The following is a 20,941-nucleotide window of genomic DNA, read 5'->3' on the forward strand; positions in this document are numbered from 1 at the left end:
GGGATTAGAGGAGCAGCACACACACACATATACACACACAGCTGCCCCGCCTCCTGCTGACGTAACCTGGAGGGCGGTAGGACCCCGTGGGGAAGGGGCGTGCCTTAGGGGCGGAGCATCAAGCTCAACCAAGACACACTATTAGACAGGATATCCCTCCAAAATAAAAGGTGAGCTGAAGCGTGATTTAAAAAAAAAAAAATCTGATGGTTCCAAAAAAAGATAAAATGTTATTATTACTCACTGCTGTTATTACTGTTACAAATCTTTAAGTGATCATCGTTGGGGCTAGTCCGGGACAGCAGGTGTCATTCAGACGCTTGTGACGCTTGTGACGTTATTTGTTGAAGCTATGTTTTAATTTGAAGGTGACAAAAGGAGGTAAACGTGGACATCACCGGTGACGTGACCCCGCTTGCCTCTGCGTTGAGGGGGCGTGGCTGACTGTCGATATGGGCGGGGCCTCGACAGCTGGACGGAGCTCGTGCAGTTAGAGCTTCACTCAGCCGGAGCCGCCGTGGCCGCAGGGCATGCTGGGAGTTACCTGGACGGCCAGACCAGGACCGCTCAGTGCTGTTCACATCCTCCGGACAGGCTGAGGACATGCTGCTGTCCGTCCCCTTCCGGCGGGACGGGGACACGGAGCGGCGGCGCTCGTTCCGGGACCGGCTCGGGGCCGCCGTGTCCGGGCTCGGGGAGCTGGAGCTCCTGCGGCGGCGGCAGGAGCTGCTGGTCCGGGCCGCGCTGGAGCTTCGGGAGGCGGCGGAGCAGCAGCGGCAGCTCCGGGAGGATGAGCTGAGCTCCGGGGAGAAGCTGCTGGAGGAAAATATCCTGCTGCTCAGGAAACAGCTGGTAGGTCCTGACCTCTGACCTCTGTGACCCCAGGCTGCACGGGACGACTCAGGTGTGAGGTCAGAGGTCAAAGGTGAAGGCGGGGTCAGTCTGAAGTTTACACACTCTGGCCTTTGTAAGGTGATGCTGATTGGCTGAGAGGAAGTGATGTCAGATTAAAATTTTATGTCCCCCCGCTCAAATGTTTGTTTTCTGGATGGCTCATGCTCATTGGACAATGTAGTGATGACATCACAGACTGAACCTCTCATCTGTTTTAAATTAGTAAAAGGTCCAAGACCATCAGTCAGAAGATGATGATGTCATCGACAAAGAGTCCATACTGTGTGTGCGTGTGTTCAGGTTTCAGTCTCAGACTCTAATGTGGACTGAGCCAGTTTGCTGGTTCTGCCACAGACCTGAACCCAGTGGATCTGTTGGGGTCAGGTCAGCTGAACTTGGTCCAGGTCTTGGGGGGTAGCCTCAGACCTGACCCCCCATGTGGATGGGGTCAGCTGACTGTCAGCTGTCGTCTGTTTACTGTGTTAGAGTGCAACTTTTCACACGTGAGGCGACGAAAGTCTTTGAAGTGAAGTCGGTGTGAAGTACAACGCTGAAGGCCTAAATATCAGCTGGGATCTGTAAAGTCTGGGAAAACCCCCGGATTCAGGACTGGACTGTCTTTGCCTCTGGGATTCAGGTGTTGTTGCGTTCGGGCCTTTGTGTAGATTTGAGCTGTGACACCAGCTGATTGTGTTTTTGATTAAGAGAGAAATCAGAGTCTTGATTCTGGTCCTTGAACCGGACCTAGACCTGGACCTCAACAAACCATCGGTCTTCTTCGCTTCTCTTCTATTGTTTTTGGACGCTGTTTCTGCTGCAGCTGTGTCTCAAATCTTGAATCTGGAGCGCATTAGAGCCCCCCGCCCCCCTCATGCAGGAACAAATGGAGATTCCTGCGAGCTGCTGGAAACTCTGCAGATCGTCTTTCAGCTCCGTGACGCAGCAGCTGAGACAAACTGTATGCACAGTAAACTGGGTCTGAGCCTGATCCTGGGCCTGGTCCTCGTTTGTTGTTGGTTCAATCCATTAGATCTTGGAGCTGATCCAGTTCAGATTCTTTCAGACTTGGGAGGTCAACGGTCATCCTTGGTGGGTGCTTTTATTTTGAAGTGTGAGGACTGAGGGCGGGGCCCTCAGCGTCAATGATGTCACATTTCTGAAGATGTAGGTGATAAACAGGATGTGAGTGAGGAACAGTAATAAAGGAGGACGACCTCTGACCTCCAGAACACGTTTGACATCACTTTCTGTAGTGTCAGGGAGCGGGGCTTGGTACATCACCGTCAGCTGATTGGCTGACCAGAGAAACAGCTGGATGGGTGTTGGTTCACATGTATCTCATTCAGGAGAGCAACTATTGCCAACACACAGATAGGTTTCTATCTGAACAGATGACCTTTGACTTCCATGTGGACACAGATGTTATCAGTGTCTCCAGATGTTTAAGGAGCAGCTGGAGTCTCAGTGCTCTGAACTCCTGCAGAGGATTATTGATGATTATCGATTGTAGATGATATTTGGTGTTTTGGCAGCAGTTGTGTGTCTGCAGCAGCTCAGTTGCAGGAATGCAGCACATGACCAGCAGCATAACCCACATGTTTTCCATCTCAGGAGGGGAGGGGCATTCAGGCTGTGTTTGTGTGTGTGGTTGTCTAAAGAGAAATAGGTCACATGATCACGTTCACATCTCTGAGTTTTGTGTTTGATTTCTAACACTGTGATTTTGTGAAGTGGTTTGTGTTGTCAGTGTCTTCCACAGTCGAACATGACTGTTGGATCAGGAACATCCACCAGCGTGGAAGCCGTCAGAGCTTTTATTTTGTTAAGTTGCAGTCAGATGTTCCAGATGTTGGTCAGTGTCTCTGTTTCCAGAACTGTCTGCGGCGGAGGGACACCGGACTCATCTCTCAGCTCCAGGACCTCGACCGTCAGATCAGCGACCTGCGGCTGGACACCGCGGTGTCACATGACCAGCCAGAGTCGGACAGTCGACCGAGCTCAGGTAGTCCAGACCGGACCACCCAAGTGAACCAGTGAAAACCTGATCCAGGTCTGATCTGGACAGACTCCAGGACTGTTTGTTTTCTGCTGAAACATCCAAACAAAAAATGAAAATGATCTTCATTGGACTGAAATGTGTGTCTGAGTGCTTTATGTGACATCTGTTATCTTTTTATCAGATCGGAGGACATCACAGGGCATTAACAAACATCACTTGACATCACTTCCTGTCTGTATCTTTCAGGTTTCTACGAGTTGAGTGATGGGGCGTCTGGCTCTCTCTCAAACTCTTCTAACTCGGTCTTCAGTGAGTGTTTCTGTTCACCGCCGGACGCAGACGGATACCACCCGTCTACAGGTACGCACTCGCCGCCACCAGACACTGCAGTGATGACACACATCTACAAAGGTCAAAGGTCAGAATCAGAATCCTGCTGCATTTTTAAATTTTGTGTGTGAAAAGAGCTGAAGTGGGTCAGCTGATCTGTTTTTATCCAACAATCCAACAATGAGTCTGAAAGTCCTCTTTGATTTCCTGGAAATAGCTCAAAGGAAAGTTGGTCTAAAGTGACAAGAACTTCGTTAACTGTCATTAATGTTGTTAAACACTGTTATCGTCGTTGAATGGTAAACTGGCCTCACTGTGTCTTTGTTGGACTTGATGCTCAAAGAAAACACGCTGAGTCTGTGGTTCACCCAGAGTTTCTTTTTTCACAGAGGCCAGGAAGTGACACATAGTCCTCTGACCTCTGACCTCCGACCTCCAGCTCTAAATGTAACTCATCCACTGAACAAACATTGTGCGACTTTAGTCCAGTGAGCTGTGATGTCACACTGATGTTTCCCTTCATGTCGTCTAATCCTCCGACGTTCATAATTTTTTAAAGAAATTTTGCAGAATGTTCAGTTACTGAAACAAACAGATCTGTTAAACATGTCAAGAGCAGAACACATCTGATATTTCCTGATGAGATCCACCATGAACCAACTGACAATGTCGCACACAGACACACAGCAGACCCCTGTGTCCCAACATGCTGGACTCTTGTGGTCCTTCTTCTCTTAAACCCGTTTCTGGTGGTTTTCATTATGCAGCTCTCACTGAAGAGACGCGTTGGAATGAGAATCCATGACAGCGATGGGAATCTTCCACAGATAGAATCGTGAAACTGAACCTACTCTGGATTTGGATCCAGTTTAAATCAAATCCAGGACCGGAGACAGAAGGGTTAACTTCCAGCTCTCTGTCTCCGCTGAAGAATTTTCCACTGACTAATTCTGCTGAACAAACAGCTCATGACCAGATTCAGCAGACCACTTCGTCACAAGTTCACTTCCTGTCAGCTGGGACTTTAGCAAACACTGCAGCACTCAAGTCCAAGTCCAGCAGACCTGGTCCTGAAGTGGATCTGATCTCTAATGTGAATTCCCTCTCCTTCTCCCTCAGATGAGTTGCCTGGCTGTTTGGAGTGTGGCAGTCTGGCTGGAGGACCAGCTGATGACTCGTGTTACGGACCAGGTCCTGCCCCGTCCCCTGTGGGCTCTGCCCCCACAATGGCCCCTTGCAACTCCCAGTCTAAATTCCACTGTGACCTGGTGAGCCGAAATGGCAGTGACGTGTACCGGTACCCGAGCCCTCTGCATGCTGTGGCCGTCCAGAGTCCGGTCTTTCTCCAGATGTTGAGTCACGGAGGTCACTGTGGAGATGAAGGTCTTCTGAGAAGCTTTGATGTCAGTGTTGAAGCTCTGAAACCAGAATTTTTCCTGCTTCCTGCTTCAGTTTCAGCTCCTCTAGTTGCTCCGAGCGCTTCATCCTCCTCCTGTCATAAGCGTCTGGATGGCTTCATCTATAGTCTGCTGCAGCGGCGAGCGCCACCCTTCAGGACCAGCAGACCCAGAACCAGCATCAGCACAGATCCATCAAAGAGCATCCTGAGGCAGGCGAGTCTCTGTGTGAGGCAGGTTTCTGGACCCAGCTCTGGTTCAGGTTTGGGTCTGAAGGGGTCTGAACTCAAACCCCTGTGGGCAGCAGGAAGAGGACCAGCAGACTGTGCTGCCCCCCTGTTTTCTCAGAGAAACCATGCTGACAGGAAAGCTGAAGAACAAGACACCCAAAATGGTTTCCATGGCAGCAGCGATGACTTTAAGAATAACAACAGCAACTTGGTATCAAGTCAGAACAGGCAGCACCCTGCCGACTTCCAGAATGACAGTCTGTTTCCCAACGCAGCCCCCAGCAGTCTGATGAACAGGAAGAGCAAAGGGTGTCTTGCCTCCGCTGTGGCCTCCCTCACTCTGCCTAAAGGCCTCGAGGAGCTGGACCACCTCAGAGCCAACTCAACCCCCAAAGAGTCCAAGCAGCCTTGTTACCCCCCTGACCATGAGCTGCCTCACAGACATAAGAACAGCCCCACCCCAGAGGAAGGTGATAGGTTGGTGCCAGAGCTGGTGAGTGTGGGTTCCTCCTCCCAGAGTCAGCACGAAGCAGGAAGTGGCGAGAGTCATATGGTCAACGCCAACGACAGGGGACAGAACATCAAACTCCGTAAGGCAGCCCGAAAAAATATGAAAACAAGGAGCATTGAGATGATGAGGACAAATCGGACCTCTGAACACAATGAGCCCCCCGAGACACGAGGGGAAAAGTCCCACCTGTTGGAGGACTCCACCCATATAAAAACATCCAGGAGGGGTCCTGGTGGCGCTGCTGGGGTGTCCTCCTCCAGAATCAACAAATGCCTCTCTGCGGCCGTCCCAGAGTCGTCTGCCGCCACACTTGGTGTGCGGCCAGGTACGTCAAAGCACCTTCACTATGGAAACCATCACCGCCACTGTCACCATCATCACCAGCACGGGCGAGACCAGGTCGTGGTCATTGCCAAACCAAAACACAAACGAAACAGTTACCGGCGGCTACGTGCCATCATGGAGGTCCCGTACGATGAGGCATTCAGGCGCGCTCAGCGGCGACAGAGAAAAGAGTTTCTCAGCCGGTCTGCAGCTGACAAAGGGCTCCCTGGTGGCAAGCAGCTGAGCAGCCTGTACTCATACACCGCGGGAAGTGACTCTGAGTATTCAGCTGAGTGTGCGTCGCTCTTTCATTCCACCATTGTGGACACCAGTGAGGACGAGAGGTCCAACTACACCACCAACCGCTTTGGAGACAGTGAGTCCAGTGACGAGAACTACGTGTACGAGAGCGCCACCACCAGTGATACTGAGGAGAGTGGGGAAGGGGGGGCTGGGGGTTGGATTGGTGGACTGAACAGAGGGCGGAGGCAGTTGGGGGCACCAGGTGCCAGAGCAAGGGGACAGGAAATGACTCCAGCTCAGGTTAAGACCTATGTCAAGATCAAGGCCTCTCACAACCTGAAGAAGAAGATCCTGAGGTTCAGGTCGGGCTCACTCAAACTCATGACCACAGTCTGAGTCCTTTGGAGACAGAATCAGTCCTGCACAGCCAAACTGGACCAGAACCACGTCAAAATAGGCAGGAAGAGGGACAGCTGTCCTCCGTAGGACACATTCCTCCAAATTCAGTCAACCAAATGGATCTGTAATGAATTTACCATCTTCTGTCCATCTTAACAGATCAGTGCCTCCTTCACTCCTACACCATCAAGCTCATTGGCCTCTTGATCGTTGGTTCATCAGCTTCCTCTCTTTAAATTTTCTTTTTCTTTACTGCTCAAAAAGCTAATATTAGCTTATGTTAGCTTATGTTAGAGTTTCAGTCAGTGACACAGACTGGACTCCACAGTGAGCTGGCAGATTAGCATGCTAACTTCCCTGCTGCAGACAGCTCTAGCTGGTTTGATGCTTTAGTCACATCTTGTTATGGAATAACGCTAAGCTAACAGCTAATAATGCTAAAATAGCTCCTTTAAGAGGTCTCACTGTCCCTTCAGACCAGAACTTGGTTCTTCAGGTCCTGGTCCTCACAGCAACAAACCCTAACCCTAACCCTAAAATATTTACAGCATCAGATGCTTTATGGGAACCTGGTGTTTGAAGAGGTCAAGGGTCATTCTGGACTTCAGACCACCACCCCTCTGCTCTGGTCCCAAAGAGACCTGGATCAGCTAATCCACATAATCCTCGTTCCCTGAATCTTCCTGGTTTCACTGTCAGGCACTGAGGCAGACTGAGGACTTGGTGGACTGTTGGGTCTGTTGTGGGTTGAGGTCGGATCTCTCTGCAGTTTCTCTTTATCTGCTGCACTTTTAGACAAACTGTCAGTGACAGACGGGACTCTAAACTGTTGTTTATATGTGGCCTTGTTTTGTATTTATTACACACAATCTGACAACACGCTTCTCTTTTTATTACACCATCCGGATATGTTTGTTTTTTTGTTTTTTTGAGAAAACAAATTAAAAGCTAATATATTTGGAGACCTCATAAGTGACTGATGTGTCTTTTTCACCCTTCCACCACAGAGGCCGCAGAAAGTAGTGAAGCATCTAAAGGTGAAAACTAGACTCACGGGAAAGCTTGCTTTTCCTGAGGAGCCTGAATGCAGCACTTCCACCCTGAAATATGTGGTTTTCCATTTGAGCTGCAGGTTTGGCTGAAAGAGAGAAACTGAGTCTGCCGGGACCAACGCACACACACAGACACACACACTGGATCAGGCTGTCAGCTCAGAGGGAGCAGAGGCATAAATCACTGCAGTGTTACAGGAAGCTCTGAAAATCCTTGAAAATACACACACAGAACCTGGTCCTTGGAGGACCAGGACGAAGAAACAAAAGAAAAGACGGCAGCAGCTAAAGTCTGGAGGTTTCAGTGAGGAGAAAGTGGAGATTTCCAGCTCATAATAGGGTGAGACAGCAGCTTCATAACCTCCATATCCACCAAGTCTGGAGCCCTGGACATTGAATAGAAGCATTCACAGATTCAACTGCAGCCCAAAGCTGCTTCCAAAGGTCCTTTCATCCCTCTTTCACTGTGAGGGGCCCGTTGACGACATCTGAGGCCCCATCAGGTTCAGTTTCTTCTGTTGGCTGAGAGAAAACTGTAGAAGATGCTGCCTCTGATACTGTCGCCATGGAAACAAAGGAAAAGATGCTCTGATTATATATTATATACACACACACAGACACACACTCCGACTACAGGCTAAAGAGCACATACTCCCCCACACTGCCGCCTACATGATGCACCAAAGCTTCACTGTTCGATACACAAACATAAAGGAACACACCAGGACCGGTCTCAGGTGGGTCACTGAGCCCAGCTGTAGATTTATGGATCCAGTCTAAAGATCCTCAACTGACCCTGAAGGCATCTGCAGCTTGTCTCTTTCTGATGTTTGAAACATTTTTACACCACAGTTGAAATACCAGGGAAGTCACACACACACTTGGTCTCCATGACAACAGAAAAAAATGTTTGTTTTAACTGAAATATAAAAATGTCTGATATCGTCTCCATCAGCAGACACTTCCTGTTCTGATACACATCTGGGTGTGTTTGTTTGTGTAACACAAATGATCATCTGGTCATCTTGTCATCTTTCTTCTGAACCATCACTTGAGTCTTCAGGTCTGAATCAGATCAGGTCTTACTGTCAGTCCTATTTGTTTTCTGATCGATCACCAAGTATGAACAAATTTAGTTTCATTCATTCAGCTGAAGAGGGGGGGGTGCAGGATCAAAGGTCACTGAGGACTTAACATTATGCCCTCGTCACTCCAGTCATGGACATTGATTATCTCATGATGGATCGTCAGGATCATAATCATCATGGTGTTGATGTTCAGAGCCCATAAAGACCTGGAAGAGGAATGAGAGGCATCAGTGTCTCCATGGAGACTAGCAGCCCATCCTCATCAAATCTGTTTTCAGGATTTTTTGTGGTCTTGATCTGGTTGCTGGTTCTAGTTCTGGGTCACTTGTTCACGTTCAAACCACTGAAGGCTCCTGGACTGTTTCTCCCTCAGATAAAACTCGACCTCGTTTCAGAAACCAGGTTGATGTGTTCTGGATTGAGGGCAGGCATGTTTAAGGAGGACTGAGGACGCCACAGGATGAAAATCTTTTTTTTTTTTTTGGAGTCATTATCTGCAGCAAGATGAGGTCAGAGGTCAATTGGTGGCCTCTTATCTGTGACCTCTGACCCCCAAGAGAAACCTCAAAGTAACCAAAATCTACCTGATGACCCAGAGTGAGCTCAACCAGAACCTGGGCTGATTACAGATCAGCTGATAAATTCTGACAGCTCCCAACATGTTTGAGTCTTATTGGCCATCCAGGCAGGACCCAATCAGGGGAGACAATATTGACCTGAGTACTTTCCTTCTGAACCACCAAGAACAAACCACCAGACTCACGCTGGACATGTAGACCTCCTTTCCTCTCATCAGGCCTCAGGGAGTCTCAGAGGTCAGGGGTCAGACTCAGAACAGAGAGCAAAGACCAGATCAGGAGGAGCAAACATGGGTCCGATCACTTTATTGATTAATCCACAAAATTTATTGGTGTTGTTTGGTTGTTTATGATCTCAAACAGGTTGAAGATTTGTCTGATAAAAACACCAGAGTGAAAACTAACCTTCAACATTTCAAAACAAAAGGAGGAGATTCACATGATCAGCTAAAGTGTGTGCGTGTGTGTGGGGGGGGTGCATGACAGCTGCCCACCAATCACAACAGTGCAGACCCAGATGACATCACCCAAGGAAGATGGTGGCGGACACATGGTGCCCTCAGCTGTCAGGCTGCTGCTGATTTAATGAAGCCGTTTAATGAAAACTATCCTGAGCTGATTTATGGTGGGAGACAAGCCTATGATTGCCCAGAGTGCACCGATGAAAATATCTGCTAATGTGATAAACACACACACAAACATGAACTCAGGTCCTACAGGTCTGGTAGGATCTGGGGTTGGTTCTGTCAGCGATGATAAGAATGATGATGATGAAGGTGTCCACCATATTGTCCTGTCCTCAGAATCCTTGTTGGGATCTGAACTCTGGGATGTCTGTGGTGATTAAAATCCCAGAATTCCTCAGAGTCACTGAGTCTTCAGGTCTCGGTGAGTCTGAGATCAGATCAGCATGTTCAGGTCTCAGTGAGCCGTTATCTCCTGCTCTCTGCTGGCGTGTCTCAACAGCTCGCCGTGTCGGCTCATGGACCCAAAGCAGTCAGACTCGCGCAGGTCACAGATACAAAAGCATCCTCAGATTTGGAGTTTTGGTTCTTAAAACCACAAATAGCCCTTGAAAATAAAAGTCTGCAACATTATTAATTACATGAGAAACAGTTTTAATCAGATCAGGAGATGTCAAAGGTTTTTCAGCTGCCTCCACAGATTTCCTTGTGCAGCTCCATGCCCCCGCTCCATCCCTCAGTTTAACCCTCTGCTGCCCCCTGCTGCCCCAAAGCAGACCCACACCTGATGGACGGGGACACTGGGTCATCCTGTCACTGCACTTCACTCTGAATGCAAATACCCACTCCTTTAAATGTAACCATGACAACCTGAGATGGAAGAGGAGGAAGACAAAGACCTGAGAGTCCAACACGCCCTCTTCAGTGAAGCCCAGAAAATGAGGACTGGCCCAAAGTCCTTCCTCCGGTCCTCAATACTTGCCTTTGTGGGGACGTCTCACTAATACGGACAAAAATTGACTTGGTCCTTCCATCGTTGCAAGTGCTTGTATTTATATATTATATGTATATGTATTTTCCTGAGTGTAAATAAACAAAAACGTATTTATCTATTTTTATGGGTGTCGTTAGGGTTAGCGTTAGCGTTAATGTGTTAATCATGCAGCTGTTTTGTCCCTTCAACACATTAGCAGCTTCCTGCCTTCAAACGCTGTTTCTGTCCTGGAGGTGAATGACGATACGCTTCTGATGATTCGTATGATAAAAACAAAATCATTTTCTAACCCTAACCCCTAACCCTTTTTTTATGCCCTTCATAATGTACTGCACATTTTCCGTTTGCACTTTTGGATCTTTCTCAAAGTGGGACAATGTAAAATTCATCTTCTACCTTTTATCTGGCTTGGGGTCACGGGGCAGCTGGTCCCCGTCCATCACAAGGCTTTAAACATGCAATTAAACACAGTTTACTCCACAACAACACAAAACTTCCTGCTGTTTGGTTTCCATGGAAGCCCCCAAAAACATGTTAATAATCCAACAATAATCCAGTTTGAGCTCAAGAGTGTGAGAACTTCAAACCAGCATTGTTATGGCAACGGTCCAAAATATAAACACCCATTACACACACACATACACTGAGCCACACCCTTAGTGTGTGTGTCTGTGTGTAACAGGGTGGGGCTTGAGGATTTAAAGCTGCCTCCTGTTGCACACGGACTCAGTGTGAGTCTGCAGGTCGCAAGTGATCTCAGGTAAGTCCAGTTTCTTTTCCTCTCTTTGTCAGCCACAGGAACGGGACAGGACGTGAACCGATGTTGAGCTCAGCAGAGACCTGGACTGTCGTTGTGTGGACAGAGACACAGATAGACAGACAGATAGTGCTTCCTGCTTCAGGCTGGCTGTGGTTTCTGCCCCGCCCTTTAACGGCATCCTGTTCTTCTGCTAATTCTGTTGTCTCTGTTTCAGGCCCAGAGGAGCAGCATGGATGTAAGTTTCTGTTTGTTTCTGTTCCTCCTTCATTCAGCAAACAGATGAGACGCAGCATCAGTCAGATGTTTGCAGAGACCCCCTCATATATTTTAAACATGCCCCCCCCCCCCACCAAGGGCCCCAACAGCCCCAGGTTTGTTTGACATTTGCTCCACCGCAGGTATCTACAGTCAGTCCGACACACAATGCAGACACTGTAGCTGAGTGAATGAGTGTGTGTGTGTGTGTCAACAGAGCAGCATTCATCTGAAAAAACCAACATCTTAAAACTGAACATTCCTGTCTGTCATTAACCCCTGAACACACCCTCCGACACCCTGCTGCATTCAGGGACTTACTGCAGCTCCTGTCAATCAGGGACACAGAAAGTAAACCAGCTTCAGGAGACAGACAAAAGTTAGCTTGATATGATGAAATCCAGCTTTGTGCTACAGGACTCAGGTCTGGGGACAGTCCAGGTCCAGGTTTAGAGGCAGACTGTGGACATAAGGTCATGTTGTCCACACTCAACTCAATGAGTCTGGATGATGATGATGATGATGATGGCGTCCTCTGTTTAGAGGACCTGAGTGGAACTAGTCAGCTTATGATGTTTCTTCTTGTCTCTTCGGGGGTCTGCAGCTCTCAGATGCTCTTAGTGATTGGCCCTCTCAGGGGAACCAATCAGGAGGTGGTGGTCCTTGGCCTGGACAAACCAACAATCCCACATGGCCAGGTACACCCACCAACTTCCTCATCACAGTCTGGAGGGTCATGTTTTGTGTGATGATGTCTGTGAGAACAACAACAACAATTATTATTATTATATATTTTAACAACATGCAAAGAAGCTTTACAGGATTAAAGTCAATGAAAAAAATAAAACTGGACAGAAAAAATTTGCTCAATAAAAACAGTGCAGACAAACAACGTGAGGAAGTTTGAACCGCCTTCTTCACCCTGATGAAGACTCTGTCTCCTCAGGTCAGCCCCCTGCCAACCCCACCTGGCCTGGGGGGGTGTCTGCAGGGCAAGGTGTGTGGCCTGGAGGAAACCCCAGCCAGCCTGCAGCGCCTGGAGGATGGCCCAGCCCTTCACCTGGACCTGGACCTGGACCTGGAACTGGACCTACACCTACTCACCCAACTGCCCCTCAACAGAGTTTGGTGAGACAGCTACAGACACAGACAGACACCATTTCAGATTCAGGTTTATCAGCTGTTGTTTTCTGGTGGACAGTCGGTGCCGTACAGTCAGAATCTGCCTCGTGGAATTTTTGACAAACTGTTGATCACCATCACTGGAACCATCAAACCCAACGCTGACAAGTGAGTTCAACACATCATTACTGGATGGATGGATGGATTGCTTCAGAAAACAAATGATAGTGTCTGTTTTTCTCCAGGATCACATTGGATCTGAGTACAGCCAATGACATCGCCTTCCATTTCAACCCACGCTTCAATGAGAGCGGCAGTAAGGTGATCGTCAGGAACAGCCGCGTCGGTAAGAAGTGGGGCAAAGAGGAGCGAGCGCTGCAGCACTTTCCTTTTGTCCAGGGACAGCCATTCGAGGTGAAGTATTATGAATCATTATACACCCGGTCAACATGAGCTCCATGGCGTGATCCATCACTGAGGTCAATAACATCTGGTGGTTTTGTTGCTGCAGATAAAGATCTTGTGCACCAACAGAGAGTTTAAGGTGGCCGTCAACAACTCTCACCTGCTGGAGTTCAAACATCGCATCACCGATCTGATATCCATCAACAGACTCAACATCCACAATGACCTCAGCCTGTCCAAGGTGCACATGGAGACCCTGCTCTGAGATACCAGATCCACTGGAAATTCACCATAGATATGAGTTATTGTCAGGGTTCACCAAAGGTCTACTGCTGATTGTCAGGGAATCCACTGTAGATCTGCAGAACATTATTGGTGGCTCCATTACAGATTCCATCACATATCTACAATAGATGCTCCATATTTCCTGTAGTTTTCTGGCCAGACACCATCATTCCAAAGAAATTGCTAGAAAAATGTTATTGAGCATCATCAATAGCGATAATAGATCCTCAATTAAGCATTTTAAACAAATTTAAACAATTTAAGAAGAACAAACTAAGAATTTTCTTCATGAGTTGAGAGTAAAAGGAATTTGATGAATTTAACAACCACAGAAGTTTCTCAGTGGATCCCAGTTCATTCATATAAGATCTCCTTGTCATGATGTTCATTTATTTGACTCATCAATAAAATCTTTTAATCTGCTTCAGTTTGTATAGTTTTTTTCTAAATCAAAACAATTTCAAACCTTCAACTCTCACATTTGAATGGATGGATGGATGAATGAATGATAGCGTCAAATTTAGAGAAAACGCAAGAAACTTGTGCGACAAAAAATGAACCAGACTCAGTGATCACCTTCCTAGCGACAAACTTTCGCCCTGCTCTATGTGCCCTACAGATAATATCCAACTAGGCCAGTGAGCGGTGATAACTGTCATGTCTCTGGGTCATCACCTCCAGGAGGCTAGACCGTGAACACTGGCGTCCCAGAGTCACCTCCTGATGCCAGGGGGACATGAGAGCGCAGGGTGCAAAGCCCAGCTCAGCAGAGAAGAGCTCACATTAACACTAACCCTGAGTTTTAACTCAGAAGGTCAGCAGGTTAAACACTGACGATTAACAACGAGTTCACTTCCGGTGGTAGTCGGACTGTCTTCGGCCTAACGACGTGTTGTAAACAGACGGCTCATGACGTCATGACGCAGCAGCTCCAGCTGTACGTCAGCAGTGTGGTTCGGTCAGAAGGAGTTCCGTTCAAACCGCCATTAACCTCCTCAGAACAACTCCGGTCCAGAACCGGACCATCCCACAGCGGCGGAGTCCAGCCCCTCCCGGGTTATCGGAGCCTCGGCCTCTGCCGGTGAGTCCATCCCCACAGACCGGACCAGACCGGACCGGACCCCAGAGACCCGGAAGGGCTCAGAAAGATCTGCAGTCTGGTAAAATGTCGACACGCTGTTTCCTTCCTCCGTGTCCATTAGCTCCAGAGGCTAGTCTGTTAGCCAGGTGTGCCATGGTTTCAAATGGCTGCGGCTAATAGCATGCTAATTAGCGCTGTGACCAGGTTCGGTCTGTGTGTCGGCGCTCACGGCAGCTTTGAGATGTGGAGCCCGGTCTGGACCGTCAGGAGCTGCGGACAGGGGGCCCGGGGGGGGGGGGCGGCGGCTATTTGTTACACCTTCACTTTATGGCATAGTGGAAGTAAACTCACCTGTTTTTATCGGGATGGTTGATGACTTTCAGACCATCAGATATTTATTTGTTTCTCTGAAAAATGAAATCTTTTCTGTTTGTCTGGACTGGACCTTTCTTTGTCACATGACAATGAACTCAACTCATCTGAGGGACTTCATGGTGTTTCACTGGAACAGGACAGTTTGTTTTTTGTTGCTGACAGAGTTGCTGATTGTGCTCTTGCTAATGTGACGTCACTCGTCAGTTTGTGAACTCATGTTTTGAAGCTTCCAGTGTCAGATTTATCCTTCAGCTTTCCTCCTTTTTGAAACTACAAGAAACCATATTTGATGGTCATATTGTGGATGTTTGAGGTTGCTTTATTCCGCCCTCTGGCCCTCGGACTTGACAGGATTGGTTCCTGAAGTTTGTGACGTATGAATCTGCTTCTATTAGACTGACATTGGTTCAATGCTCAGAGGCTCTTTAACTGAGGACACCAAGAACAATGACCCCTAATGAAAGGAAATGGAACCTCCACTGATGTTACCTCCAGACCATTCCCTGAATTCAGCCTCTGTAGGTAAACCATCACTGTGGCTCAAGTTCGCAGCTAGGTGCTGTCAAAATGCTGGCTAACAGCTACACTCCTCGGGGTTCCAGACTGATCTATCCTGAGAAATGCTAACAGAACATCCTCGTGTCTGAGAGTCTCTAGACTCTGAGCTGAAACTTCCTGGTGGATCCTCAGCTGCTCTGAGACTCAGAGGTCTGCTGCACAGTTCACTACCATCAGGAGATCATAGCTCCTCATGAAGAGAACCCTGACCTTTCACCTTTGAAGGGTGAGGCTGTTCATCAAGCAGGGGTCTATTATCATCTTTCCAAAAAACACGGTTTAATCCCAACTCTGGACCTGGTTTCAGGTTCATATTATCCAGCCCAGGACTAAGAGTTTAATGTTTGTGATTAACCCTCTCACCGGATCTCATTCTGTCAGAGATACACCTGAACTTCACTTCTTATTTCAGCTGTCCTGTATTTTTATGTCTTCTAACGTGACGTCTAGCTCACAACACACAGACTCGGAGCATGTTGGTGATTTTTCAGCTGCATTGTGGTGGAATAGAGGGTGTGCTCTAACATGCTGAAACAGGCTTCACTGAAGCGTCGTTCTGACCAATCAGCGGCCTGTAGGTAGTCACATGACTCCGTAAGATGTTCTTGCATGTTTTATGTCTCTAAGACAAAACATTTTGTCACAAATTTTAGGAACTCCTGTTTTTTGATCTTGATTGACCATCAGCACTACGTCAGCTGACTGCGTCATTCTCTCTCTGTCTCAGCCATGTTATTGGCAGGTCACCCATCCCAGTTAACCCCTCCATCTGTGTAAGTGTGAGACAGCAGGAGAATCTGCTTCCTGGCTCGTCTCCTCTTGCTGCTGTTGTCACACACACTTCAGGTTGTGTGTCTGTACAGCATGAAGAACAGTCATGTTTGTTGTGTGTGTTTGTGTTGGTGTTGTGTTTGTGCAGGTTATGTTTCCTGAATTGAATTATAAAATGTCTGCTGATCCTTTGGACATTAAAACTAAAGGGGAAAAATCTACTACATCTCTCAAAATCAAATCAGATTTATTTGTATAGCACCAAATCATAACAAAGTTATGGCAGGAACATGTTGCTGCATGTTCATAGAGATGAGCTGTAATACAGAATTCATGAAATATGGGACCAGCAGGTGTTGCAGGAACATGGGATGGTGATGAGTCACCACCTGCAGGATGAGGACAGGGAGAGAGAGGAGAGGAACTGGGAGAGACAGAGACTTTGGCAGAACATGGTTAGTAAATGCAATGAAGGATGGTTCTTATCAGCCCATACAAGGGGGGAGAGGGAGCAGGGGAGGGGAGAGGGGGAGGGGAAGGGAGAGGGAGAGGGGGGGAGAGAGAGAGTTTTAAAATACACAAATAAATTAAAATACTATGTATTTTACCGACAAACAGCTAATCACAGGGGTTTATGTTCTTGACAGTAATAGTGAATGTTAACATTCAGCGGGATCATTCATAATTCAGGATTCATAAGTGTAACTGGCCTCTTCTCCTCAGCAGCAGCAGCTGAGGCTTGTGTGTTTTGTCCTATTATGTGATTGATAAGAAGCAGAGAGTGAACAGAAATGGTTGTGTAATCCAGGGCTTCCTGTCTTCAGGTTCAGGAACTGCAGTCAAAGAAAGATTTTGGTTTATTTCAGCAGTTTGCTCATAGTTTTGTAAAAATGTGGTGTTCATTAACGGCTAACTACCTGTGACGTTTGGTTCTGAAGAGCCATCTTCAGTCCACAGGAAGATTCTCCTCCTGGTGGTTCTTCCTGTTTCCTCCTTAAACAGAATCAGCTGATCTGTCTGATCTGAAACTGATCGGCTCTGGATCAATCTGACTCTCTGACTCCTTCTGTGTGTTTATTTGTCCATTCTCATCCTCAATCTTTGATAGTCTAGAGTCACGTCTCTACGTCGGACGCTCCTATTGGCTCCGGTGGGTGATGTCACAGCTAATCTGTGTGCCATAACTTTACACTGTCTGTGAATGACTTTTTTAAAAAATGTTTTTGACATTGTTCAAAGGAAGATGAGTGTGTGTGACATGGAGTCTGAGTGATGGTGACTTTGCAACTAAGAACTATTAAAATGATTTTCTTTATTTCTAAATGGGGAGACTAATATGTACTCTCTCTCTTTCTCTCTGTCTCACTCGCTGTCTTTGTGTCGTTGTCTTTCTGTGTGTCTTTGTGTCAGGACCATCATGCATCTGAAGACATATTCGACTTGTCTGGAAGTGGTTGGTGTTGAGACGTCGTCGCCGCAGAGCAGTCTGTATGTGAGCCAACAGGGTGCACTGTTGAAAACATGCAGTGGTAACCGCGGCAACATCAGCAGCAGACGCCTCCCATTCAGTGTCATCTCAACCAACACACGTAACGCAAACCATGTCAGTCGCAGCATGGCGTCACTGTGGCTCAAGGCATCGTCCAGCATCACCCTGCCGCTCCTTCCCCCACCGCCAGTCCTTGAGAGCGACACGCTCAGATTTTGCCACACTGCCACTGAGGATGTGGACACCCCACTGGACATCTGGACCGTCATCAAACCTGGGAACGTCCGGGAGAAGATTGCCATCTTTGCTTCAGAAGGAGGACGGCCGGATGGAACCAGAGGAAGTGGGCACACTTCAACCAGCGGCCCAGACAGCCAGGGCCAGGTGTCACCAGCGTGCACCACCCACATGTCTGGACTAACAAGGGCTGTGAAGGCTAAAGGGAGTTGGGAGGAGAACTGCTGTGCTAAACGGCGCCGCTGCTCAGCAAGCAACCAGAACCAAAACTTGCAGCAGGATCAGAGGACCCAAGGTCTGGACACACAGCAACCCAACTGCATCCTGCTTCCACAGCACTCTGACTCAATTCAGAGCTCAGGCGGCAGGTGGCGTGGAGATGAGGTGGTGACAGCAGTGGAGGAGGAAGAGCAGAAGGTTTCAGTGGTGGATATGGTGGCGTTCCTGGAGCAGAGAGTGAACGAGCAGCAGCTAGACTGCAAACCTGTCCTCACTCTCCAAAGGAGCTCCACCACCATCACTTTGTCCAAACCGCCACCCCCCGAGTTCAGGGAGGGGTTGGAGGACAGGGGGGAGGAGCCAGAGGGCATAAAGGTGTCCGACATGGTGGCAAAGCTGGAGTCGGATTGTCTGCGGAGGAGGACGGAGGGGGACCTTTCAAGGAACAACAGTCTGAGGAGAACAGTGGGACGAGTTCTGCTGACCACTGGAGACCAGAGCTCCGCCCCCTCCCATCCCACATCATCAGTGGGCACTTCATCTTCATCATCACTGCGTGGAGATCAGTGTCCAAGCAGTGAGCCAATCAGCTGCTCAAAAACCATCAGAAAGCACACACCTGCCTCAGTACGGGCCATGCCCCCCAGGCCCATGGGGCGGGCCCCTCCTCCCCTCGCAGCTCAGCATGTCAGGGTGGGCGAAGCTCTCGAGACATATGGCACACTCAGACTTCAGATTATGGCCCCACCCCCTCAGCCAAAGGGGGCGGAACCTGTACCTGGCTTGTTGTTTTTGTCTCTTCCTGGTTCACCTGCTACTGACGCCATCCCTCCCCACAGAGACTCAGGGCCCCATCCCTGTCGCCACAATGCAACTTTTGACCTAAAGTCTGCCCCATCACAGCCCTGGCCCTGTGCTCTTAGCTCCTCCCCTGAATCCTGCAGCCAATCAGACAGTAGGAGGTGGAGAAAGGCAGATGGGGGTCAGGAAAAGGACGTTGTGTGTGTGAGTACCTGCTCTGCTGCAGCACCTCTGAGCCGGCGAACTTCAGTGTCACAGGACTTCCTGGAGATGCGTCAGCGGCTGCAGCAGCTGTTGGAGCCTCAGCCGTACCTGGCCGTCCTGCCACATCACCTACTGGTGAAGATCTTCCTGCTGCTGCCTACGCAGAGCCTTGCTGTGCTCAAGTGCACCTGCCACTACTTCAAGTTCATCATTGAGAACTATGGTGTGCGTCCTGCCGACTCACTCTGGATGTCTGACCCACGTTACCGTGACGACCCCTGCAAGCAGTGCAAGAAACGGTACAACCGTGGCGACGTGTCGCTGTGCCGCTGGCACCACAAGCCATACTGCCAGGCGCTGCCCTACGGCCCTGGGTACTGGATGTGTTGCCATGGCGCCCACAGAGACACGCCCGGTTGCAATGTGGGTCTCCATGACAACCGCTGGGTCCCTGTGTTCCACAGAATCAATGTACCAATCTACAAGCGGAGCCATGACGACTGATTGTATGTCTGTGTGTGTCTCTCTCTCACACAGTCAGCATTTCCTTTAAAACTCTGAAAGTCTGAAACTAACAAACATTTTTTGTATTGACTAAACTTTATTGATCATTGTTCAGAAGACGATGATGACCCGCAGATTAAAATGGCTGGCGTTACTGTGCATGTCAAAGCTCAGTGTGTTGAAGGAAGGTTTTGACTTCGCCCTCCCAGGTGAGCCTTAACCCATCTGTAGAAGGCCTGGACAGCGGTTGGACAGGGGAGGAGTCCCGGCCAGGACTCTCTTCTTCTCTTCATCTCCATCCTTTTCAGCAAACTAAGATATTTAAACTGGTTTGTGGTGTTCGGATTCAGTGGAGTTTGAGTAAAGGTAGTTGTGTTATGTGACCAGAGGCCTCACTCCTTTTCAAATAACTTGGCTGTTTGCCCGAGTCATTTGTGACGACAACATAGAAGACGTGTGATTGAATACTGCAGAGGGTGTGCAGTTGTGACGGGCGGCTGTCATTGACTTATCTTACAGTTCAGTGGCTCTGACTCAGAATCATGATACAATCCGCTGAGGCACAAAATGGGCCAATCAATTGACCAATCGATCATCCTGTTGTTTGTGATGTCAATATTGGTCAGAGATAATCATGGACACTAACCGTTCAGGTCACCTGGTGGCCAGGTGTGTTAGAACGATGCTTTAATGACTGTAGACAGACTGTGGCCTTGACTGTTCTTGGAGACAATGCAATATAAAACCGGGCTGGAGAGATTGCAGAAAAAAAGTATTGGGGAAGTAATGACCTTTGACCTCCAGAGATGCTTATTAGTTTTTGTCTGCTGTTCTGATTTTTGCTCTGTGAAAAGATTTTAGCTCTAATAAAGTGCTTTCTGCTGGGTTTGTTTGGGCGCAACAAGAATTAACTGTGTTATGTCAGATTCCCATAGACTTCATTATGATCTGACTTTACAGCGGTGGAGTCAGCAGCTTTAAAACTCATAAGATTGGCCAATTGTTTCTGTGTGCTGACAACCGCAGCCACAAACACACACACACACACACACTGGCCTACATGCTGCAGATGTAAGAGGAGGTTCTGAATGAGCTGGACCTGGAGAAGTACAACACGTCTGGGACAACAGAGACTGAGCCCAGCTGTGAGGAACTGCAGGAAGGCTCAGTGAGTCCAGACTGGACCAGAAATTAGTGGTTTAATCAAGTTAAAATTAACAGTTTTCACTTATTCATCTATTGAAAATGAAAAGTTGGTTGTGATTGTTGCTTTTTATTTATTGTATTACAGTTGAAAGTCTTGGTTTAATCCAGTGTTTCTCAAATAATGGGGCGCACCCCCCTGGGGGGGACACGGTGTGTACCAGGGGGG

General features: G+C 48.3%; 3 protein-coding genes across 4 annotated transcripts; all 3 read left to right on the plus strand.

Moving 5' to 3' along the window:
* Nucleotides 1-471: 471 nt before the first annotated feature.
* dact1 (dishevelled-binding antagonist of beta-catenin 1) lies at nucleotides 472-7,351 on the plus strand. Its single transcript, XM_029494520.1, has 4 exons — nucleotides 472-852; nucleotides 2,767-2,896; nucleotides 3,140-3,253; nucleotides 4,343-7,351. Exons 1-4 carry the CDS (start codon nucleotides 604-606, stop codon nucleotides 6,322-6,324), a joined length of 2,475 nt encoding a protein of 824 aa, XP_029350380.1. The 5' UTR covers nucleotides 472-603; the 3' UTR covers nucleotides 6,325-7,351.
* Nucleotides 7,352-11,192: 3,841 nt separating this feature from the next.
* Nucleotides 11,193-13,753, plus strand: lgals3b (lectin, galactoside binding soluble 3b). The gene is made up of 7 exons (XM_029493842.1): nucleotides 11,193-11,263; nucleotides 11,478-11,498; nucleotides 12,123-12,216; nucleotides 12,465-12,646; nucleotides 12,720-12,808; nucleotides 12,886-13,054; nucleotides 13,152-13,753. The coding sequence occupies exons 2-7, from the start codon at nucleotides 11,493-11,495 to the stop codon at nucleotides 13,308-13,310; spliced, it is 699 nt and encodes a 232-aa protein (XP_029349702.1). The 5' UTR covers nucleotides 11,193-11,263; nucleotides 11,478-11,492; the 3' UTR covers nucleotides 13,311-13,753.
* A 513-nt stretch (nucleotides 13,754-14,266) lies between these two features.
* Nucleotides 14,267-20,941, plus strand: fbxo34 (F-box protein 34). 2 transcript variants are annotated; one of them, XM_029493735.1, is made up of 2 exons: nucleotides 14,267-14,411; nucleotides 17,526-20,938. In XM_029493735.1, the coding sequence occupies exon 2, from the start codon at nucleotides 17,533-17,535 to the stop codon at nucleotides 19,567-19,569; it is 2,037 nt and encodes a 678-aa protein (XP_029349595.1). In that variant the 5' UTR covers nucleotides 14,267-14,411; nucleotides 17,526-17,532; the 3' UTR covers nucleotides 19,570-20,938. The 2 variants fall into 2 exon arrangements, with proteins under 2 accessions (XP_029349595.1, XP_029349596.1); XM_029493736.1 differs by having other exon boundaries at nucleotides 14,330-14,490; nucleotides 17,526-20,941.

The sequence above is a fragment of the Echeneis naucrates genome, chromosome 22, assembly GCF_900963305.1.
Source record: "Echeneis naucrates chromosome 22, fEcheNa1.1, whole genome shotgun sequence".
In the NCBI taxonomy this organism is placed as follows: Eukaryota; Metazoa; Chordata; class Actinopteri; order Carangiformes; family Echeneidae; genus Echeneis; species Echeneis naucrates.